This window comes from Lepidochelys kempii, chromosome 10 (assembly GCF_965140265.1).
Source record: "Lepidochelys kempii isolate rLepKem1 chromosome 10, rLepKem1.hap2, whole genome shotgun sequence".
Classification (NCBI taxonomy): domain Eukaryota; kingdom Metazoa; phylum Chordata; order Testudines; family Cheloniidae; genus Lepidochelys; species Lepidochelys kempii.
In genome coordinates, this window is record NC_133265.1 from 16,759,512 (window position 1) to 16,780,258 (window position 20,747).

The following is a 20,747-nucleotide window of genomic DNA, read 5'->3' on the forward strand; positions in this document are numbered from 1 at the left end:
ACCCCCGGAACCCAGGTGCCCCAAACTGGGGAGGGTAGGAAGGAGCCTAAGGATGCCGAATAGGGTTTGGCTGTGGAATTATTGTGAACTGGCCAGCGTGTTGTGGGCGGATCCCCGCTGACCTAGTGGCAAACTACCTTGCCACTAATGGGGCCCTGGGCTGGGATGCAGTGGAGTGGGAGGGCCTGTGTCTCCCTACCCGGAGCACCCCACCTGTGAAGGGTGGCTACTTCCCCACTCACAGGCCAGGAGGCCTGAATTGGTCTGGTGCCCACTAGAGCTAAGGCGCCAGGCGCATTTACTGTCGCTCCTAGTTGAGAGCTAATTCCCCACCCTGAACTGGGCTGTATCGCACAGACTCAGCCATAAACTATGAATTGCCCTGCTTGAGGGACTGGGGTGGAAAGACTAAGGCCTGGGCTGATTGTTGGCCAGGCCTGTTAACTGCTCACTATCCTGATTGAGGGATTGGGCAGAGGGACTAACTGCTACTTGGATTAATCACCAGGTGGACTCACCAGCTGGGAGCTGCGCCTCACTTGAGAAACAGTGACAAGGCATGGGTCCCCGCCCTGTCAGAAGTGGAGAGACAAGTGCCCCTCCTTATAGGCACAAATGTCTCCCTGTGATGTGCTTCTCTGCACAAAAACAAGAGGTTTCAAGAGGGAGGTTCAGTATGGGCTACTATGAGCAGAGCTGGCCATGTGTGGGTGCTAAAGAGCAGGTCAACGCTACAGGAGAGAGAAGGAAGGAAAACCTTAGCACTTCTTTGCTGACTCTCCTGCTAAGGGAGCTGCTATGGGTCATCAGGAAAGAAAAAGCCTTTGCACTATGAGCCAGAGTAGGTGCTCTGCAGTGGGCATGCCTTCTGCTAAGATGTAGTTGTGCTGTTTCTTAATAAAATCTATTTAAAATGTTTTTATCCATGTCTTATCTGGAAATTTCCTTTCTTGGAGTAATGAGGGCCATAGATCCATAACACTGGGACTCTATACAGCTTTGGAGGCAGACCAAATATATCTGAGGTGTAGCTCCACCCCTGAGAAACCACCAGTCTACACTTCCAAAGCTTAGGAAAAACTAAGCACTCTAAGGGAACTTAAGCAGTAAGACAAAACAGAACAATCCTCATCCAGAGCAAGCAATTCAATGAATAATCAACTGAACACCACATTAATAACTCAATGTCTTTTCCCAATTAACAGTCCATTCAGGGTGGGTTGGATCTGTGAACCTCATGACACCTGAAAATTTCCTTTCTTGGGAAGGCAGATATATTTTTCTATTCTTATTCATAATGAGGTCCACAGATCTGACATTAGGATTTTTATAGCAGTTGTCCACTTGGTGGCACGGGGGCACTATATACAGTTAAGTACAGGTAACATTTTCCTAATAAAAACTGGACTACTACAGCCCGGAGCACCCACTTACGGAAGGCAGCATCAGATGACAACTGGATGTCCAGTGTATAGCATCCAAAGGTGTTGTGACCAGATGACCCAGGTGACTGCTTTACAGATTTTCTTGTCTGAGGCATATGATCTATTTGCCCATGAAGCTGCTACAGCATTGAGGGAGTGAGCTCTGATATTTGAAGATGAAGTTAGGCTTTTTGACTTGCATGCTTCTGAGATACAATATCTCAGCCACCTGAAAATGGATGATTTTTGAGGCTCTTTCCCGTTGACACTGGATAATAAAGCACAAACAAAGCATTTGTCTTTCTGACCTGATTTGTGTGGTAAATATATACTTTGAGAGCTCTGCAGTCATCCAAAGTATGCCACAATTTCTCTCTGGAGCGTGATGGATGTGGACAGAAGGATGGAAAAACAATTCCCTGTGTTCTATGGAATCTGGAGTTAATCTTTAGTCTGAAGTCAAAATCTGTTTGCATACCCCTTTTGCCTTATGACACGCAGTACTGAAGTTCCAGAAAAAGAGCTTACTCGGACACCCTGCACATAAACATGACTTTATTTAGGCATAAGCTTTCATGGGCTATAATCCACTTCATCATCTGATGAAGTGGGTTTTAGCCCACAAAAGCTGCTTTTTTTTGGGGGGGTGGGCTGATACAGACTAACATGGTTACCCCTCTGAAACCAGAAAAATGACTGTCATCCAAAAAGGCCATTTTAATGGTTAGAAAGCAATGAGATCCCTTCATGAATTGTTCAAATGTAGGGCTTCTAATGGCACTGAGAACCAGCTAAGAGCCAAAAATAATAAACCTTTATACACACAAGAAAGATGTAGAAGAGATGCTGCTCTCCTCAGAAAAATGCAGGGTATCTATGTAAGATTAAATTCACTACCTGTCCATTTCACTAAAGATGCTAGACAGACAGCAACTTGACCTTTTGAGAGTCTGAACTGTCAGGCCTAACCCGAATCCATTTGAAAAAATTAGAGGATCTGTAGTCCCAATGCAGATGTGGGGGTGAAACCCTGGTGCTAGCTCCAATAATTAAAACTCAACCAGGCCCTTGGATAGGCTGAGTTAGTAGATTTATTTCTGGAAATGAAAATTGTGAGTATTAGATCTCTGAATGACCTCTTTGGCTTAAGAGGCTCTGGTTCAAGAACCAGGCAGCTGGTCTCAGACTGTCTGAATTCTGATTGGCCCTTGTAATAGCATATCCCTTCTGAATGGAAATCAGGTGACAGGTCTTTGTACCATATCAAGGAGATTGTAGAACCAAAGCCTCTTTGATCGGAATGGGGATACCAGAATTATCAGTGCTGCTTCTCTCCTAATCTTCTGTAGCATTCTGGTGTGAAGAGAAAAAAGGCAGGTAAGGCATAAAAGAATCCCTTTTGGCTATTCTTTGCAACAAGGCATCTCTTGCCTTGGGTCTGTGATGCCACTGGCAAGAGCACAACACTGAAACCTTGTGATTCAGGTGGGAAGCAAACAGACCTACAGCTGAGATACTAAATATCTTTACCAGGAGATGAAACAACTGAGTGTAGGTCCCATTCTGGAGGACTGAAGTTTTGCCAGCTGAGCCAGTCAACCATAAAATTCAGTTTTGCCTTGGATGTGAAGATAAGTTGATTGCAGATTCTCCTTTGCCCACCTCATCAGGAGGTGAGCTTCTCTTTGAAGGACTATAGTCCTTTTTCCTTTTGTCTGATGTATGATATGGCTGAGGTGTTGTCTGTCATGGTCAGTGCATTAGGTAAATTTGGATGTGGGAGAAGAGCTTTGAAACCATACCGGATTGCCCTGAGCTCTCACCACTTTATGCTGTGCTTTCTCTTGTGTTTGGACTAGACCCCTTGGGCAGTCCTTGAACCGATGAGAATCCTCCTTGGATGAGACACCTTCACTGAGGTGCAGATAAGAGACAGCTGAGGGATAAGAGAAAGCTCTGTAGCAACCTCATGTGAGCACTGGACATCCAAGAATAACCACAGAGGAGATCACTGATCCCAAAAGAGTATGAACTGGTACTTCCCTTGAGAGGTTGACTATTTTGATAAGAGTTCTCTGCTTCTTGTGTCTTTGCTGCAATAAACAACTTTGTAGAGGGCAGTGACTGTTCCCACTCAGAGACTGGAAATACACTGAGACCTAATTGATTCTTTCACAAAACCTTGGTTCTGAAGTATCCTTATTGCTTTGGTGGTATAATCAATAAAGGAGTCACCCAGGAATGGGTAGACTTAGATCCTTTCCTGTCAGAGAGCAGATATTAACACCACCAGCACTTTTTTGTAAATACAGCAATGGTTTAGCAACAGCATTGCAAGTATTGGTAATGTGGTGCTCTGAGGATAAAGCTAAGGAAGAATCTGTGAGACTGTCAAACTGGATATAGGCATTCTTCATATCTACAGATGTCACGGAGACCCCCATTGATGGCGGCTAACGTGGATGTTACGGTCTCTATCTCGGATTTTTTTTTTTTAATGGATCTGTTGAGATACTTGATGAGAAATGCTCTATAGCTTTTTTTTTTTTCTTTTTAAATAAAGGTACAATATGGAGTAAGGTCTTGATTCCTCTGAAGAGGATGAACAGATTAAATTATTCCCATTGTAGCAGATGGGATGTAGCAGATTTATATGGCTCTCTGCACACCCTGACTCCTCCGCTTTCTTAGGCAGAACCCTTAGGACATGTGGTGGGTGGGGTTTTTTAATTTTTTTTTATTTTTAAAGACCGAGACAGCACACTTGCAACACTGTCCACCCGGATGACAGTTCTTTTCTTTATTTATTGTTGGCCTGAGACCCCCAGATAGTTTTTATGTCCAAAGGATGGGGCTGAGATTATGCCTGTGTGGATTTGGCTGCCTATGAAGGGTCTGTATAGTGAGGAGGCCACTCTTTCAGGTAAAAATTTTTCCCCAGTTAGAAACATCTAGTCCTTGACCATCAGAAAAAAAGGCACAATTCACTTTGATAGTGATAACAGGAGGACTTTTGACTGGTGTACACCAAGGAACTTTCTGAAAGATATGGAAACTCACAACGGGAGCTGAGGAGGACAGCCAAATACTTTCCCAGTCTTTAGGTGTGTTAGGAAAATCCTTACCGCACTGTCTCACACTCAAAGGATGCATAAGGAGGGATATATAGCTATAGCTTGTCTGAGGCATCAGCAAACATCATAATTGTAGATCACCATCCTCTGTACACTTTTTAATCAGTCTATTCTCTGGTGTTTTTTATTTTAATAATTATTATTTGAGTCTTTAGCTATGATTTGGAGTACTGGCCTTCCTCCTATAAGCAGGGAGAATTCCCTTTGTGGGGTTGTGTGTATGCATGGCTACAGGAAACCGCACATGTCCACAGTGTGCACTGACTTGCCATGCTGCACTCTGTGAGGATGAAGAGGGGAACCCAACACTGACTATCCCCTGTGCTGGGTGATCCAGGGAACTAAGTGCCTAGGATTTCTGCCTTGCTGCACTCTATGAAAGTGAGCAGAGGAACCAGACACTGAGGATTATCTGTCCTGATGCATTCTGCAGATTTATGCAGTTTGAGGGAAACTGATTTCACTTTATGCCTCTTAGGAGTGCCTCCTAGAGGAATCCCCTAAATCAGACTCTTAGAAAATGAAGGGGTGGAGGTTGTGTGTTTTATGTTGGGGTGACTAAAGGGGTCTGAACATCTTTCTTATGCCTACCTTAATCCTCATCAGAAGGAGAGAGACATTTTAGACTGATGGTTTGCATGGGAGTGAACCTTGTGGTTACCTCTTTTGAGTAGCCCCAAGAGAGTAATTTTGTGTTGGATGGGGTTCCAAAGCTGCTCCATGGTCAGACATAGCTGTGAATATGGGCTCCAATGGTTGGGTGGGAAGCTTCCCTGGCCCTCAGATACTGTGCTTCACACTACACTCACCCCAAGTTGGGGGGTAGAGGAGGAGTTGCCATTTGCTGATGCCAGGGCAAATGCTGTCCCCTGTCACGTACCAGGTTAAGGGATTTTTGCAGATGAGCTACTACCATTGCTTCCAGGAAGCTCTTCTGCTCAGAGAGGGAGACTGAAGGAAACTCTGCCCCTTCCTGAGCACTTAAGAAGCTTGGATCTTCACAGAACAGGCAATTATCTCCATGGAGGCACCTAATCAGAGGGCAGGTGCAAGGAGACACAATGTCAGGTTTTCCCTCTTGGCCTTCTCCACCGTGCTGCACTACATGTGGGTACGCAGGGAATACAGAGTCCTCCAGTGACTGAGAAGAAAGGGAATCCTCTCTGTCAATAAAAGCGGATCCTGACAGCTTGGAGAGTTTAAGCCATTTCCCCCCCAACCTTTTTCCCTCCCCTGAATTTCCTCTGCAGCAGGGACGAGCTGGCCTGCCTGCCTGCCGCTGGAGACGCAAATGGAAACTGGCAGTTTCTCAGAGGCAAAGCCACACCTCCACTGCCTCTGATTAACAGGTTTGGTCTGCCTCCAAGGCTGCTTAGAGCAGTGGTTCTCAACCTTCCCAGACTACTGTACCCCATTCAGGAGTCTGACTTCAGCCCTGGGTGGTGGGGATTTGGCTCCAGCATGTATCTTAGCTTTGTGGGGGCCCTGCTTGCCACGTCTAATGCTGGCCTTGCACTTGCCACCCCCAGGTCGAGAAACTCTAGTATAGTATTTAGAGCAGTATAAACAAGTCACTGTCTGTATGAAATTTTAGTTTGTACTGACTTTGTTAGTGCTTTTCACGTAGCCTGTTGTAAAACTAGGAAAATATTTAGATGAGTTGACATGCCCCCTGGAAGACCTTTGCGTACCCTCAAGGGTACATGTAACCAATGTCATGGATCTGTGGACCTCATTACAAATAAGAAAACTTTCATGAGAATTGTAACAAAATAGAGCTAGCATCAACCCTGCATCAAATGTTCACAGGAGGATACTTCAACAGGACTGATTTCAGGGCAATAATGAGACCAAGGTCCACCAACATCCTCCTCCATGTGGGGGTAAAAAAGGCTTCAACCATTTCATTATTCCAGCCATCAGTGAGTACCAGCCACACCGGCCAAATTAAGAGTTCACATGACTCAGGAACAGCCTAACCATCCCCACTCCTGCACTCCCATTTCCTTGGGCCACTTTGTGACGTTCCCAGAGGGGAGAGGGGCTGGAGGCTACCATGGTCCAGAGGTGTACTTCTTTCTTCCTCTACCCTGGGGCTGCAGCAGGTGATCAGCACTGTGACTATAAAGCCAGGATCCCAAAGATCTTCCCTTGGTTCTCAGCCACTTCTGGATACCAAACCCTTGATTTTAAAGAAGAGGATTATTTCCATAAAGCAGGAATTTAAAAGGAAAAGCATTCTGTCTGATCAGGGCAGAGTTTTATCACTGGTCTCAGGCAACAAACCCCACCCAGATTTGTTTAAAAAAAAAAAAAATTCTACCAGTTTAATCCTTCAGATAGGCTTACTTCGTAGCTGAAGTCACTTACTTCCAGTGAATGCTATCCAGCGGGCATATTTAGTAGCTTCTCTTCGCCAGTGGGAAGCCACTAGCAAACCACAAGTGACAGTCAGTGAAATGATTCCCATAATGATGAAAAATAATGTGGTGACCCACTCAGGAGGCAGCCGTGGAGGAATACAGGTCCTGTCACGTCCATGGATGGTTTGACACTGTCGCACAAGGCCAACTGTGAGTGCACCTGAAAATACAGAGAGATAAGTCTTAGCAGGATTTACTTTTCCAAAGTAATATTCTGAGATGTCCTCATCTTCCCCATGGAAGGGCTCAGTGTCATACCAAGACTCAGTCTGGCCGAAGAGGGTGGATGCGGCTCTCCTATGGAGTCTGTCAATGTCATTTAACGTCAGCTAGAGTGGTGACTGGGGAGAAGGAGGGTCATTTAGGTCATTGCTCTATCCCTTCCCAGATTTCTAGCATCAGGGGAGATTCCTCTGGCATTCCTCTAATTTCCTCCTGCCAAGCATGGAGTGGGGGAAAATGAGACTCCTCCCTCAGGAACCCCCTATGAGTCAGCTGGTCTAGCGCTGCACGCATTTTGCTCAGTACCGCATTCAGAAAGGTAACACAAGTAAAGTGTTTCTTCACACCTGTAAATACAAATTTACTGCTGTAAGGCACTACGCATGTGTGTGTCTAGATCATAGCTGGAATGTGCCTTTTGAAGGATGCACTTGAGAACATCCCTTTCAGAATTCTTTCATCCAAGAGGGGTAGGTCGGTTCTTTTGATAGTTAAACAGGCAAGTTATTAAATACATGCTAGGGTTTCTATATTACCAGTTTTAAAGGTCACGTCAATCCATTCAGTACACAGGATGCAAGAGAATGGGTCTAATTCAGGGGTCGGCAACCTTTCAAAAGTGGTGTGCCCAGTCTTTATTTATTCACTTCAATTTAAGGTTTCGCATGCCAGTAATACATTAATGTTTTTTAGGAGGTCTCGCTCTAAGTCTGTATATTATATAACTAAACTATTGTCGTATGTAAAGTAAACAAGGCTTTCAAAATGTTTAAGAAGCTTTATTTAAAATTAAATTAAAATACTAATTTTTACGCTGGCAGCCCGCTGCCAGTCTGGGGTTCCGTTCACCCAGACCGGCAGTGAATTGAGTGGGACCGGTGGCTGGGACCCCAGACTAGCCCTGCCCACAGAGTGGGTACCTACCTTCTCCCTGGTTCTAGCTTTTTTTTCCCCCCTCTCCCTGAGTGGGAGTGCACTGAGCACAGGGGTGAAGGAGCAGGCTGGGGGTTGGGGTGTAGGGTCTGGCCAGGAGCTTGAATGAGGGAGGGGGCTCAGGGTTGGGGCAGGAGATTTGGGTGTGGAGTGCTTATCTGGGCAGCTCCCCTTTGGTGCACGTGTGTGTGTGTGCGCGCACGTGTGTGTGCAAGAGCTCCCGTTTGGTGCTCAGGATGGGGGTGGGAATGTGGGGGGTGCAAGTGTTAGGGCGTGGGGGGGCTGGAGTCAGGGCTGGGGTTGTGGGGCAGTGCAGGGGTCAGGGCAGAGGGCTGGGAGTGTGAGCTAGGGTCATGGGGGTGCTCCCAGCCCCCTGCCCAAAGCGGCTCACGGCAGGGGGCTGGAGGGGATATGCCCTGATTCCACCCCCTTTCCCCAAGTCCCTGTCCCAACCTCTTCTCCGCCTCTTCCCTGGAGCGGTGAGCGCTGTGTGGCTCCGCTTCTCCCCCTCCCTCGCAAGGGCCATCAGCTGATCGGCAGCAGCAAGGGAGAGGAGGAGGGGCAGGAACCCAGCACGCTGGGGGAAGAGGTGGGGGAAGGGGGCGCAGAGAAGAGCAGGCCGGGGCAGGCAGGATTTTTAAGTGGCAAGCTGTTGCCTGCCAGGGTCCCGGCTGTCGGCCCCGCTCAGCCCACTGCCAGCCTGGGTTCGGCAGCGGGCTGAGCGGGGCCGGCAGCTGGGACCCGGCGGGCAGCAGCGTGCCATTAAAAAATCGGCTCACGTGCCATCTTTAATACGTGTGCCATAGGTTGCCGACCCCTGGTCTAATTATTACAAATATTCTAATCTGCCACAAAGTGCAGAAAAAGAAACCGAGGTCATTAAAATTATAGTTTACCTTCAGTTTGGTAATGGAAGAGTCATTTAACACACAGAATATAGGAAAGACAATAATACAAAACTCTGCATTGCAAGTGGCACAAGATTAGAGAATTTTGATTTTAAGTTTAAATGTACTGCTTTCAAGCACGGTTGCTGGAATTGGAGGTTTTGGGGGTGCGGCCAGGTTTCCATCTTTTTCAGCATTTACAGTTTTGTCCAGTGGCTTTCAGCACCCCCACTATAAAAATTGTTGCAGTGCCACTCCTTTCATGACCCACAACGTGTTACAGTCCAATACTAACCGCAAAGCTTAATTTATTAGAAAATTTGAGCCCAGACATAAAATGAGATTCAAAGAGACTGTCTGCCAGTGTCTCTAAAATCTTGAATCCTGCATTTTGTGGAACAATCAGTTCCACCCCTACTCCCAAATCCTTTTCACACGTGAAGATTTCCTACAGCCAAATCAAAGGTAAACTCAGTAGTGCATGGTATTATCTTACATTAGTTAAAAAAATCAACATTCCCCTCCCAACACACACGCACAAATATTAGACACTGTAAACTAGTGTTGCTATACTTAAAAGGACACTTTAAAAATGGAGAGGGAAGGAGGTTGGACAAGTACATACAATGGAACTGGGAAACTGGAGTTCTGTGAGCCACTCAGGACTTGAAAAGATTTCTGTAGTCTATTCTCAATGCTTTTCCAAAAAAGAAAATATGCAAACCGAAAAACACAACTCACTGACCGGAACAATGGCTGGTGTTTACACCTACCCTCCAGGATGCCAGGGCCAGAAATAGGCACAAGCTCCTTTTGTGAGTGCACACAGAGAGCCTGCTCATGCTCCCAGCACTCATGCCCAGCAGAGTCAACATTTTTAAAACAAGCAGAATTAGGAATAAACAAGTTCTGAATCAACTCTGTTAAACCAATTCTGGAATCTGTTCAGGTCGTTTGGGGCCTGAAAAAGCAGGAAAGCTTGTTTTTCTTTTCCAGATTATGAACAAACAGGAAAATGAAGGTGAAGATGACTGAGTTAGCTCATATTGACCTGGCTGACAGTCAATTTTTTAAGTATTTCATTTAACATTGGTTTCAGAGTAGCAGCCGTGTTAGTCTGTATTCGCAAAAAGAAAAGGAGTACTTGTGGCACCTTAGAGACTAACCAATTTATTTGAGCATAAGCTTTCGTGAGCTACAGCTCACTTCATCGGATGCACCGATGACATTATGCTACTCAATATGAGTATTACAGTAATTTAATCTCTAAAAGTGGAAACAAATCACACTAAAGCAGAGGTTTTCAAACTGTGGGGTGCCCCCCACAGAGGGTGCAAACATGGAATGTTGGGGAGGGGCATGGCAATGCCAGGCAGCTCAGGCTTCAGCCCTGGGTAGTGGGGCTCGGGCTTTGGCTTCAGCAGGGTAGGGCCCACTCCTTAGTTTTTGCCCTGGGCCCCAGGGAGTCTAACGCTGGCTGTGGCAGGAAAGTCTCTTTATCCATGTGGGTTCTGGGAGTGAATGCAGAAGATCAAACACCCAGAAGGTGAATGTCCTTCTCCAGGCACTTGAGGCACTGTATGTGGCTGTAGTATGCCAGGAAGACATCTGGTCAGGAAGTGCATATTTTAACCCCAGGCGCTTCTGCTTTTTCAGTTCTGCCATAACACAGAACTGAAAGAGAATCACGGACTGACTAAATTAACTGCTAACGCCAGGATGGATAAAAATCAATTATTTAAAAAAAAAAATCTGATTTTTTTGATAAAATGCTTTTTTGAGGAAAAAACCTGGCTAAAGATACATTATAGCTCAAAGATCTCTCATCATGGAATAGGGATTATAAATTCTAATTCTATAGTAGGAGACAATATATATTCATGTAATGTTTAAGAAAAGTTTTGTGAATGAGTTCCAATAGTTCATGGATTAGGGACCCAATCTTATGGTGTTCCAGGGGTTTCTGTATAGATTATTTGGATTAATCTTTATCTACCCAATGGGACTCAGTGCTCAGTCTAGAAGATACCATCAGAGATGCTTAATTTTGCAGTTCTCAGACTGTGTGGATTTGTGTCTCCAGAGATAACATGCTTCTTAACAGCAAAAATGTTTTAAAATAAGTATAGAGAGGTAAGAAATAACAGGCTTCAACCCTATTGTCCCTCTGCAAATTTGTGTTCACAGAGTCAATCCCTCACCTCTCTCTGAAAGTGCAACGTTTCAAAAAGTTCAATGAATAGAAGATTGTTGGAGGCGGAATAGATCTGGACAAGGAGAAGAAGCCTGGAGATAAATGTGAGAAGGGAGGGACAGGCAGTAGAAACAAAAGTGGAACTGTTTGAGCAACATATTCCAGAAGTCTAGAGGTCTTTCTGAGTGTAGCCTTCACTGATTTGAGATCTACCATACTATTCTCTCACTAGAAGGGAAAACCTATAAATGGCAGCAATCTGTAAGAGAGACCCAGTTTAGGAATATTTTAATGAAGTTCCTCCACCTGTGGGTAAGACAGGCATGCATGCAAAATGCAAACAGTGCAACAAAGAAATGCAAGACCTGGTTGCCCGAATGAAGCAACATCATGAGAAGTGTTCCTTCTCAGGAGGAAGCTGCATTGAAGATGATGAAAGGAACATGTCTGAACATGCAGGATCTTCAGGTTGGTAAACTTTTTTTTTATTTCATACTACTTTCTTAAGGACCAGCTGTCTTCCTTCTGGACTATTCTTGAATTCTCACATTTGAGCAAAAAATATAGTTGTTACTCTGTGGAACTATTTTAGATGCAGTTGTGATAGGCCGTTTTTTTTCACAATTTCACCTTTAAAGTAGAACTGAGTATCAGTGAATGCAATGAGTAATACTAAATGAGCAGTGTGGTAATAATAAATTAAATAACTGCATTGATTTATTTTGCTTAGGAGAATCCATCCTCAACATACAGGATTCTGAAGACTATCCACCTTCTAGATTACCATCATTTTCTATACTTTCAGAGTTATCTGCCAATGGTATGTTTCAGTCACATCATGTATGTCACATAGCCACAGTATATCACCTGTAGCAAAAGGAAAAAAAAATCTCCATCATCCAGAAACAACCACAGATAAGTTTGTGAGCTAAGGGTGAACCATTCAAGAAATATGTTTGCTGATGATTTAAAGAAAGTCACACCAGTGAACTGGAGGAAGTCACTTAAGCACTTGGATTCAGAGACTGTTGAAGTGATAATCTCACTTTTTACAGCAGTAGCTTCTTCTGCCAGTGTAGAAAGAATATTTTCTTCCTTTGGACTAATTCATTCCAAACTGAGAAATTGTTTGGGACCTGAAAAAGCAGGAAAGCTTGTTTTTCTTTTCCAGATTATGAACAAACAGGAAAATGAAGGTGAAGATGACTGAGTTAGCTGCAGAAGAGTTAGCTCATATTGACCTGGCTGACAGTCAATTTTTTTTTAAAGTATTTCATTTAACTATTTTAGTTAAAAACAATTCTAAAAACAATTTTAACAAACCTGATTTAAAAAAACTTGAACGTTTAACTAAATTCAAAAACGTATATGCTTGTTTTGTTAAAATATTATGTTTGCTGTTGAACAAAAAAATCCAGAATACATAACATTGTTGTTTTAGTTAAATAAAACAATTTAAATGTCTGTCTGGCGATGTTCTCCTCCCAATACAGCATGGCAAGAAAATCCTCCAAATATTAATCATTAACCTGTTGAACTGGAGATAGTTCACCTCCCAATGACTTCATAAATATGTTTCAATTACCTCTGGTAAATGAAATAACCAAACAATCATTCATTTTCTGATATAGCTATAAAACTAATCTGAAATGTTTTTGAAATAAATCACTGTTTAAAAATGTATAGCGTATACCTTCTAAAAATGAACCATATATTTATCTCTGAGTCCTGGAAGTAGTACAGGATAAGTAAGGTTCTAACTACGAACAAGAATGCACTTATGTAGAAATCCATGATTAAATTGAGTCTTCCTGACTAGTGATTTAAATCATTATTTAAATCAAATCCATCCTGGCTAACTGAGAAAAAAGCAACTCTGGCTCCAAAGAGACCGGAGAGGTTCACGTCTGTCCAGGCATATGGCTGAAAGGAACAGAGGTGGCAAGGGCATTCTGCCCTTTATATAGGCTTGTCTTCAGAATGTCGGTGATGTTGAAGGGAGGGGCTGGGAGCACAAGAGTGCGCTAGTTGACGCTGCTAGAAGGAGATTCTACCCCAAAGCACCGCAAGTAGCGCAATATTCCATAAGTGGGAATATGCAGAGCCACTCGACGAACTGCTTAGAGGAAGAGTATTGGACTTCCTAGCTTCATACTTAAGGGTTTGATAATAAATACAGAGCATTTCTATAGTGGCTTTTTCCTCAAAGTTCTTTACAAACATTAACCCTTGACACCACTGTGAAATAGACACATAAACCAAAACAAAGAGGTGTTAAACTTCTGATCCTGTTCCCATTGTGGCAACACTCCTGTTGATTGCAGACCTCAACAGGAGCAGGACTGGGCCCATAGTGAATTGTCCAAAGCCTTAGAGCAGTGGTTCTCAAACTTTTGTACTGGTGACCCCTTTCATACAGCAAACCTCTGAGTGCGACCCCCTGGTAAATTAAAAACACATTTTTATATATTTAACACTATTATAAATGCTGGAGGCAAAGTGGGGTTTGGGGTGGAGGCTGACAGCTCACGACCCCCTATGTAATAACCTCACGAGCCCCTGAGGGGTCCCAACCCCCAGTTTGAGAACCCCTGCCTTAGAGTCTTGTAAATTCTGTCTCACGTGCAATCACTATTGCAACTGATTTACATATATACGCACATGCCAAAGGACAACAGTGAATATTTGTCAAAGAATTCAACACAAAAATATTTCTACATGTTGTGTTCAATCATTTCAGCCGTTTACCTAACACAAACAGGCAAACTGATACCTGGCAGCTGCCTGACACACTAACTCAGCAAATGAAATCTCAATTAGCTTTTCATAGCCCACTGACAAGATGTGGGGAAAGACAAGGCAAAAATATTGGACCAGATGTAGTTTTATGCCAATATCTGCAGGACACTTCACGTGTAGCTAGAAAAGGGCCACTGCTTCACTATTTGGGAGTCATCAAGTTCTATCTAATGTATAGAATGAAAAGGAATTTGTCACTCAGAGTAAGAATTATAGCACAATAGCTGGAAATTCAGTAAATGTTCAAAGGTGCTGGATTAAACAGCTGTGGAAACTAACTCTTTTTAGGCACAGAACGGATAGAGCACAGGAACAGGGCCCTCCATCCTCACAGTGCCCACTAACTACTCCTGGGGGAATTCTGCATCAAAAAATTAAAAATTCTGCACACAATATTTTCAAATTCTGCAAAATTCTGCATATTTTATTTGTCAAAATAACACAATATAATCACGCCAGTTTCAATTATTTTTGGTCATTTATTTCAAAATATATGTCAGCAAGTATGTTGGTAACAATACATATAACAAAAAAGATTCAGAAAAAGTTTTTTGACAAATAGATTCCTTACTAGGCATATTAATACAGAACTGAGTAATAATTCATTTAAACTACAATATAGAATCATATTTCATGCACCCCCTTCCCCCCCGAAGCAATGCAAAATCTTGGGGGAGTCAGGGGTAACAGAGAGGGAAGTAAATTGCTGGGAAGGAGCCTGGGTATGAACTTGGAGGGTTGTTCGGTATGGGTAGGAAAACAATGGAACAGGATTTTTGGGGAGGTTGGGGGAGACCGTGAGGGAGCTTCCCCCACTAGACCCTGGCGGACCCCTAGCCTCTCCCATTCAGTCAGGCACGTGTTCCTATCCGCATGTGTCTCTGTGCCCCCACCCAGCTACCCTATGTAGCCTACCCAGCCTACCCTACCCAGCCTACCCCTATGTAGCTCTTCACCCCCTCCCGTATCACAATGTGGCCCTGGCCCCTCCCTCCCTCCGTGGCTCTGTGCCCTCACTCCATTCAGCCTCTGCCCCAGTCTGTCCTCCTACTAGTCCTTATAATCCTCTGTCTGACCACCTCCCCCCCAGCACCCCAGGCTCTCTGTCTCCCTAAAGCCCATCTCCTGACCTGGCCTGGTAGGTGCTGCGAAGGCAGGCTCTCTCTCTTCTCTAGCTGGCTGGGAGTGGCTGCTGTGTTCTATTGCCACAGCGCCCTCTGGTAGTCAAAAGGTGGAACTACAGAAGGTTATTTTCTGCAGGGAGCTGCTGCTCTGTTCTATCGCCACAGCACCCTCTGGTGGGCAAAAAGTGGAACTGGAGCAACTTTTCAGCAAAAGCTTTTTTCTGTGCAAAAAAATAAAAATATGCCTGGATCATTAATTATGCACATGCAGTGGTAGAGTTTCCCCAGGAGTAACTAACAGACCCTGAACTAGAGGGACCACTTGAAGGTATGGGAAAGAATCTCTGTTTTCACACCATGTCTAACCCCAGGCTTTCTGCTGAGACTGCCAGCAAGGGCGTAAACTAGTGCCAGTCCTGGAAGTAGTATAGGATACAGATATCTGGTCCATTAGGAACTGGATTCAAACTGCCAATTCCTTTCACATAGGTCAAACAACCTTTAGCGTTAACAAGTCAGTCTCTACTGATTTGGGCTCAATTTAAACCAGTAACCTAGAAATGAGAGGTTTCATAACCCTTTCCCTACCCCTGCATTGCCCCCAAGTCATCCAGCCCAACAGAAATATTGTCATTTTTAAACACAGCATATTTATGCCAAAACATCCACCTGAATCACTTACAAAAATACTCCTTTGCAAACGTTTGAGAGCACAGCTTGACTAATAATTCAATGCAGTTTTACCAGTCTCATAAAAAAAAACCAAGCATTTCATATTTGTGTAGATATATCTGTCTGCTGCTTAAAACTACACCCAACTTCAACTCTTCCAACACAGCCAATCAAATGCCATCTTACTCCTGTTTCCTAGGTAACCAACAGAGCTACCAAGAAGGAAATCCGTACAGTGATGGAAAGAAATGAAGATTGTTGCAGCTATTTCCCTCCCTAACATCTATGAATTATTAAAAGTGTCACAATGATACCAGGACTGAAAGACACAGTGGCATAAGGAATGCACATAACATCAGATTATTACTGTTCTTCATTATTTGCTTGTAGCAGCATCCAAAATTACCTATGTAACGTATGGCCACAGAAAGACTGTTCCTGTCCTGAAGAGATTACAACCCAATAAGAAACAGACACAAGAGAGGGTGAAGGTGGAGAGGGGATACCAAGTCAGAAGTATAATAAAAGGTCACATGGCCCATAAGTGATGTGCAAGTCCTGCAGTACATTAATGCAAGCTAAAAAAAGTCTATTTATGAGATATTTCCTTTGTTCTTAAATCTTTCTTACCTCTTCACCTCGCTACCTCCCCATCATCAGTCCTCACCTATCACCCATTGCTATTGAACCTGTTACATTTTCCTGTTTCTATTGAAAAAAAACAACAACAACAAACTACTCTATTTAAAGACATCAGATTCTATCCACCACAATCTTCCCTAGCCACAGCCTTTATTCCAGTCCCGTTACACTCCTACCTCCCAAAAGTCAACCACTTCCTTGGCACAAATGCTCACTGCTAACATCAGACACAGTACTGTTACCCTTACAGAGGAGGTTAAAATAGCCAACTGTCACCTATTTACATTCTACATATACTTAGCTTCCTAGTCCCTGGATTTGATCACCAAGGGAGCGGGGGGCGGGGAGGGGAAAGCATTTTCCATAAACGAACAGGGGAAGCAGGTTCCACAGTCTGACAGAACCCACATCTTCACCAACAGGACTCAGTGTAGAGCCATTCTGTTTACTATGGATTTTGTTTAATAGGGTGATGGTAGGTAAATTTTTGCCTTACTGTAGATTGTGGCACAGAACTTAGATGCCATCAATATAAAACACTTAGGTTTTGTGTGTTTTAAGAATGATTTAAGTAGATGAGGCCAGGCTAATTGGGCACTTTAAATAAAAAGGAAGAATTGTGGTTTTCTAACATTCACACGCCACACACGCAGGATAGCTTTTTGTATATAAATAGTGGAACAGATCAGCTAAGATTTCCCCCCCCTCTTCCACACACACTTTTTTTTTGAGCAGAGGAAAAGAAAAGAGCTGGGGAGGGTTGTTCATTGGAGGGGGAGGGTGGGAAGGCACTTTTTATGAAGGCAAAGTTACAATAAAATGTTAGCATATTACATTGTACATTACTTGTTCGGGATCAAGTTAATATTTAAAAACCTGGCTAAAAATTCTGTCTTGCTGACTGGAGAGCTTTCCTCCTCTTCATACACTGGAAAGGGTAACCAAATTTCTAGATTCCTCTTCTTTTTGTATATGAGCTTAGAGTGAAAGCCCTCCATTACAAGAACAGTCCATATTTTACTATACCCAAATTCAATAGGAGGGGATCTTATTTATACAATAATGTGCAATACAGGGGCTAGCTGCTAACAAAAAGAAAAATTAATTTATCTTTCTGTTTAAAATGCAGCTCCTTTACCGGAGCATTAAGTAAGTAGATCGGAGATCTCTAGGAAGCGGGCATTTTATCATAAAATGAATCTGTAAGAGTTTCCTCTCAAAACTGTTTAATTCCTGAACACAGCCACCACATATGCAATAATGTTCCCCTTTCCCTACAACCCCACCAAAAGAGCACCTTCCTAGTAGCAAAAATGATGATGATCTCAACTGGAGTTCAATGTAATCTATATAGTTATTTATAAAACTTTATCACCCACACAAACTTAAGATGCACAGCCCCTTTCCTATATTTAGAGACCCATTCATCCAGATCCATTTTTTTGGTCCAAATCTCTTTCCCATCTTTTCATCTGGGTTGTTTTCTTATCAAGATCTTTTTCAATCAAAATTGTATATATCTTAGAAATTAAACCTTTTGTTCCAGCTTGCTCCGGGGTCAACTCCTCAAATGTGTTAAAGGTCTAGATAGTCACCTGATATCCAGATTTCACAATAAAATCTTTGACTTGCAAATGTTGAAAGTCAAGTGTGTCTAAACTCTACACAGCTGGTAACTGGAAAGGAGCAAGGCCCATACCCACTTTATAGCAGCTACAGATTTCAGCTCACTCTCTTTTTAATAGTGGTGGCCTGCAGAGATGACAGGTTCCAACACTCTATGTTGCTTGACGCATGTGAAGACCCCAAGGATCAAGATGGAGCATGGTGTGGACTAATACTCTCTATTAAACATTAAGGATGACCATAGGGCTTACTTTAGCCACACTAGCCTTAAGCATGTCTGCTTGCTTCCCACCTGCAGTCAAGCCTCTGATGGAGGCTTCCATCAGCCAGTCGAGGCACAGATGAGGACTTGTGGTGGGGGATAAATAGGACTAATTCAGATTTTAGACTAGACTACAGTAGTTATAATGTAACCCCCTTAGTACAGAATAAGCAGAAGCTGTTTTGAAAGAGTATATTTCAAAGTTGTCCAAGGACTTTGGCAGCTATTTAGTGGGATACTTCCAATGCTATTTATAAGGATTTATTTTCACGTGATATGCTGTTTCAAGTGGTGCAGCTGCAGCTATAAAAGGGTAAAATGAGGCATTTAGTTCTCTAAGTATATCTTGGTGTACTTTGCCTTTTAATAAATGTACACACATGGAGCCATATTCAAGGCATGAGCTTCACATAAGCAGAAGAACAAAACTCCATAGCCAGGAAGCTGCAATTTGTGTGTCACTCCTGCCTTTCCCAAAAATCCATGGAATTTACATCACAGATCCATTGCTGCCATAGTCAGAAAGGGAGTTTCTGGACACGGAATTATCAAGCTCCATGCATTTTAGTGTATAACCCACCCAAGCTTCAAACCCTTTTAACTCTGCCATGAAAGGATTCTTCATGCTCCTGGCTAAGCCATGCAGGACATTATGCAAGCACTTTTGAGAAGTCCAGAATAGAGAGTAAAACCCTTCTTTTGCAGTATTCCTATTTTTTTGCTGCATTTGTACCCATTTTGGAAGCCATACATGGGCGGGTGTAGCAAAGAGAAAGCAACATGATGAGCGAATGGTTGAGAACTACACAAAACTGGAAAGGGAGGAAAAAGAATTTTGGTTAAAAGTACTGGGACAGACTCTTCTGCTAACAAAATATACCCCTGACTTTTTAAATATCTTCACAGTTTCAGAATATCTGTATTTAAGGTCTTACTGAAAGATGCCTGTAAAGTAAATAAACTGCAGGGTATTCTTCTGTATCTCAGAAAGATCAGGATTTCAATCTATGGTTAAAGGGAATCTAGTTATTCCAAATCTGATGCTTAGACCATTGAGTTATAGACCTACCTTAAAAACATTTACAGAGCCATATGCAGTGCCATCTCAAGACATTTTCCAGAAAGATTCATATACACAGAATTAATAATTCATAAGGAAACCAGACAACTCTCTATTTTCTCACTTCATTGCTTCACTACATACAGCATGACAACAAAAACAAACCTGGATTATACCTACAAAATCAGTGCGATAGATCGGTATAGGTTATCCGGCACAATTAAAGCATAATTTTATAACCTGCCAGTTCACGAAGTGTGTTAACATTAACTAATCAAAGGAAAGCTTTAAAGTTCAACCTTATTGGCCTTGTCTACAACAGGATTTTCAGACCCGTAATTCCCAACTGCTACAGCTCTACTGGTAGTTTAGGGATCAGATTTGCTACACCATACTATCCCTACCCTACGACCCAGCAGTAAAAATGCACAAGACCTGACTACACTAAAGCGTACGACAGTGCTACCACTTCCAAACTATGCCAATGAAGTTGCACTTGGTGGCAGTTATGGGTCCAAATATCCTAGTATAAATATAACCATTGAGGAGTCTGCAGGCAGAGTATACAGCAGTCCACACTTCTGCTATTACTGCTTGAAGATTGTTCTCTGTATGGATGATGTAACAAGGCAAATGCTCTTTTTGGGAAAGGCCAGCTTTGCAACAAGAAAGGTTTAGAGGTTTTCAGTGCCTACAATTGAAAATTTGAGATGTATACACCACCACAGTGTAAGTCCAGCTTCTATCATTGATGAATCTACAGTTGTGGAGAGTTAAGGATCTAATTTTTGCCTAAAAGGCAAGTTAGAGTAAATATTCGTAATTAATACAGAGAGGTCCCAAAGGTAAAGATTCCTGCCCCACCTCTCCCAAAGCAAGTGATTTTTCCCTGGGTCTGCCTACTGATAAAAGACATACATAACCTGTTCTAGGCCTCCACTCCTAAACTGTTTCAAAGTAGTTTAAAATAAGTCTCCTCAATATAACAATTCCTCCTCTTTCCATATGTAAATTCACTGTCACTTTATCCCTCGACATAACCCCACATCCGCATGCAAGAAGTGTGGGAACTTTTCTTTAATTATTAAAATGCTGTCTGATGAGGAGACTATGGATTTCAACCAAGAATAAATTAATCTATGAAGCCATGTGACAATTTAGCCCTACAATAATTTATCTCTGAATAGTTAGCACTGTGGTAAGGTAGAGGGAGGTAGCACACTGATTTAATAAACTGGCTAGAGTCATCTGGATGCAAACAACTTTTCCAGTAAAGCACACGGTAGTTTATTTGCTACTGTTCTTAAACAAGGATTTTCTTCACAGGTTAGGTCCGATGGGAGTA

The 20,747-nt window shown here is 43.0% G+C and overlaps 1 protein-coding gene across 2 annotated transcripts in view; it reads right to left on the reverse strand.

Annotated features, from left to right (window-relative positions):
* MOSMO (modulator of smoothened) overlaps positions 1–20,747 on the reverse strand; it is a 50,548-nt gene that overhangs the window by 10,062 nt on the left and 19,739 nt on the right. For both annotated transcript variants that reach the window (XM_073362201.1, XM_073362202.1), the window contains exon 2: positions 6,929–7,141. In XM_073362201.1, coding sequence (XP_073218302.1) covers positions 6,929–7,141 — 213 coding nt within the window. The remainder of the gene's footprint in view (positions 1–6,928; positions 7,142–20,747) is intronic.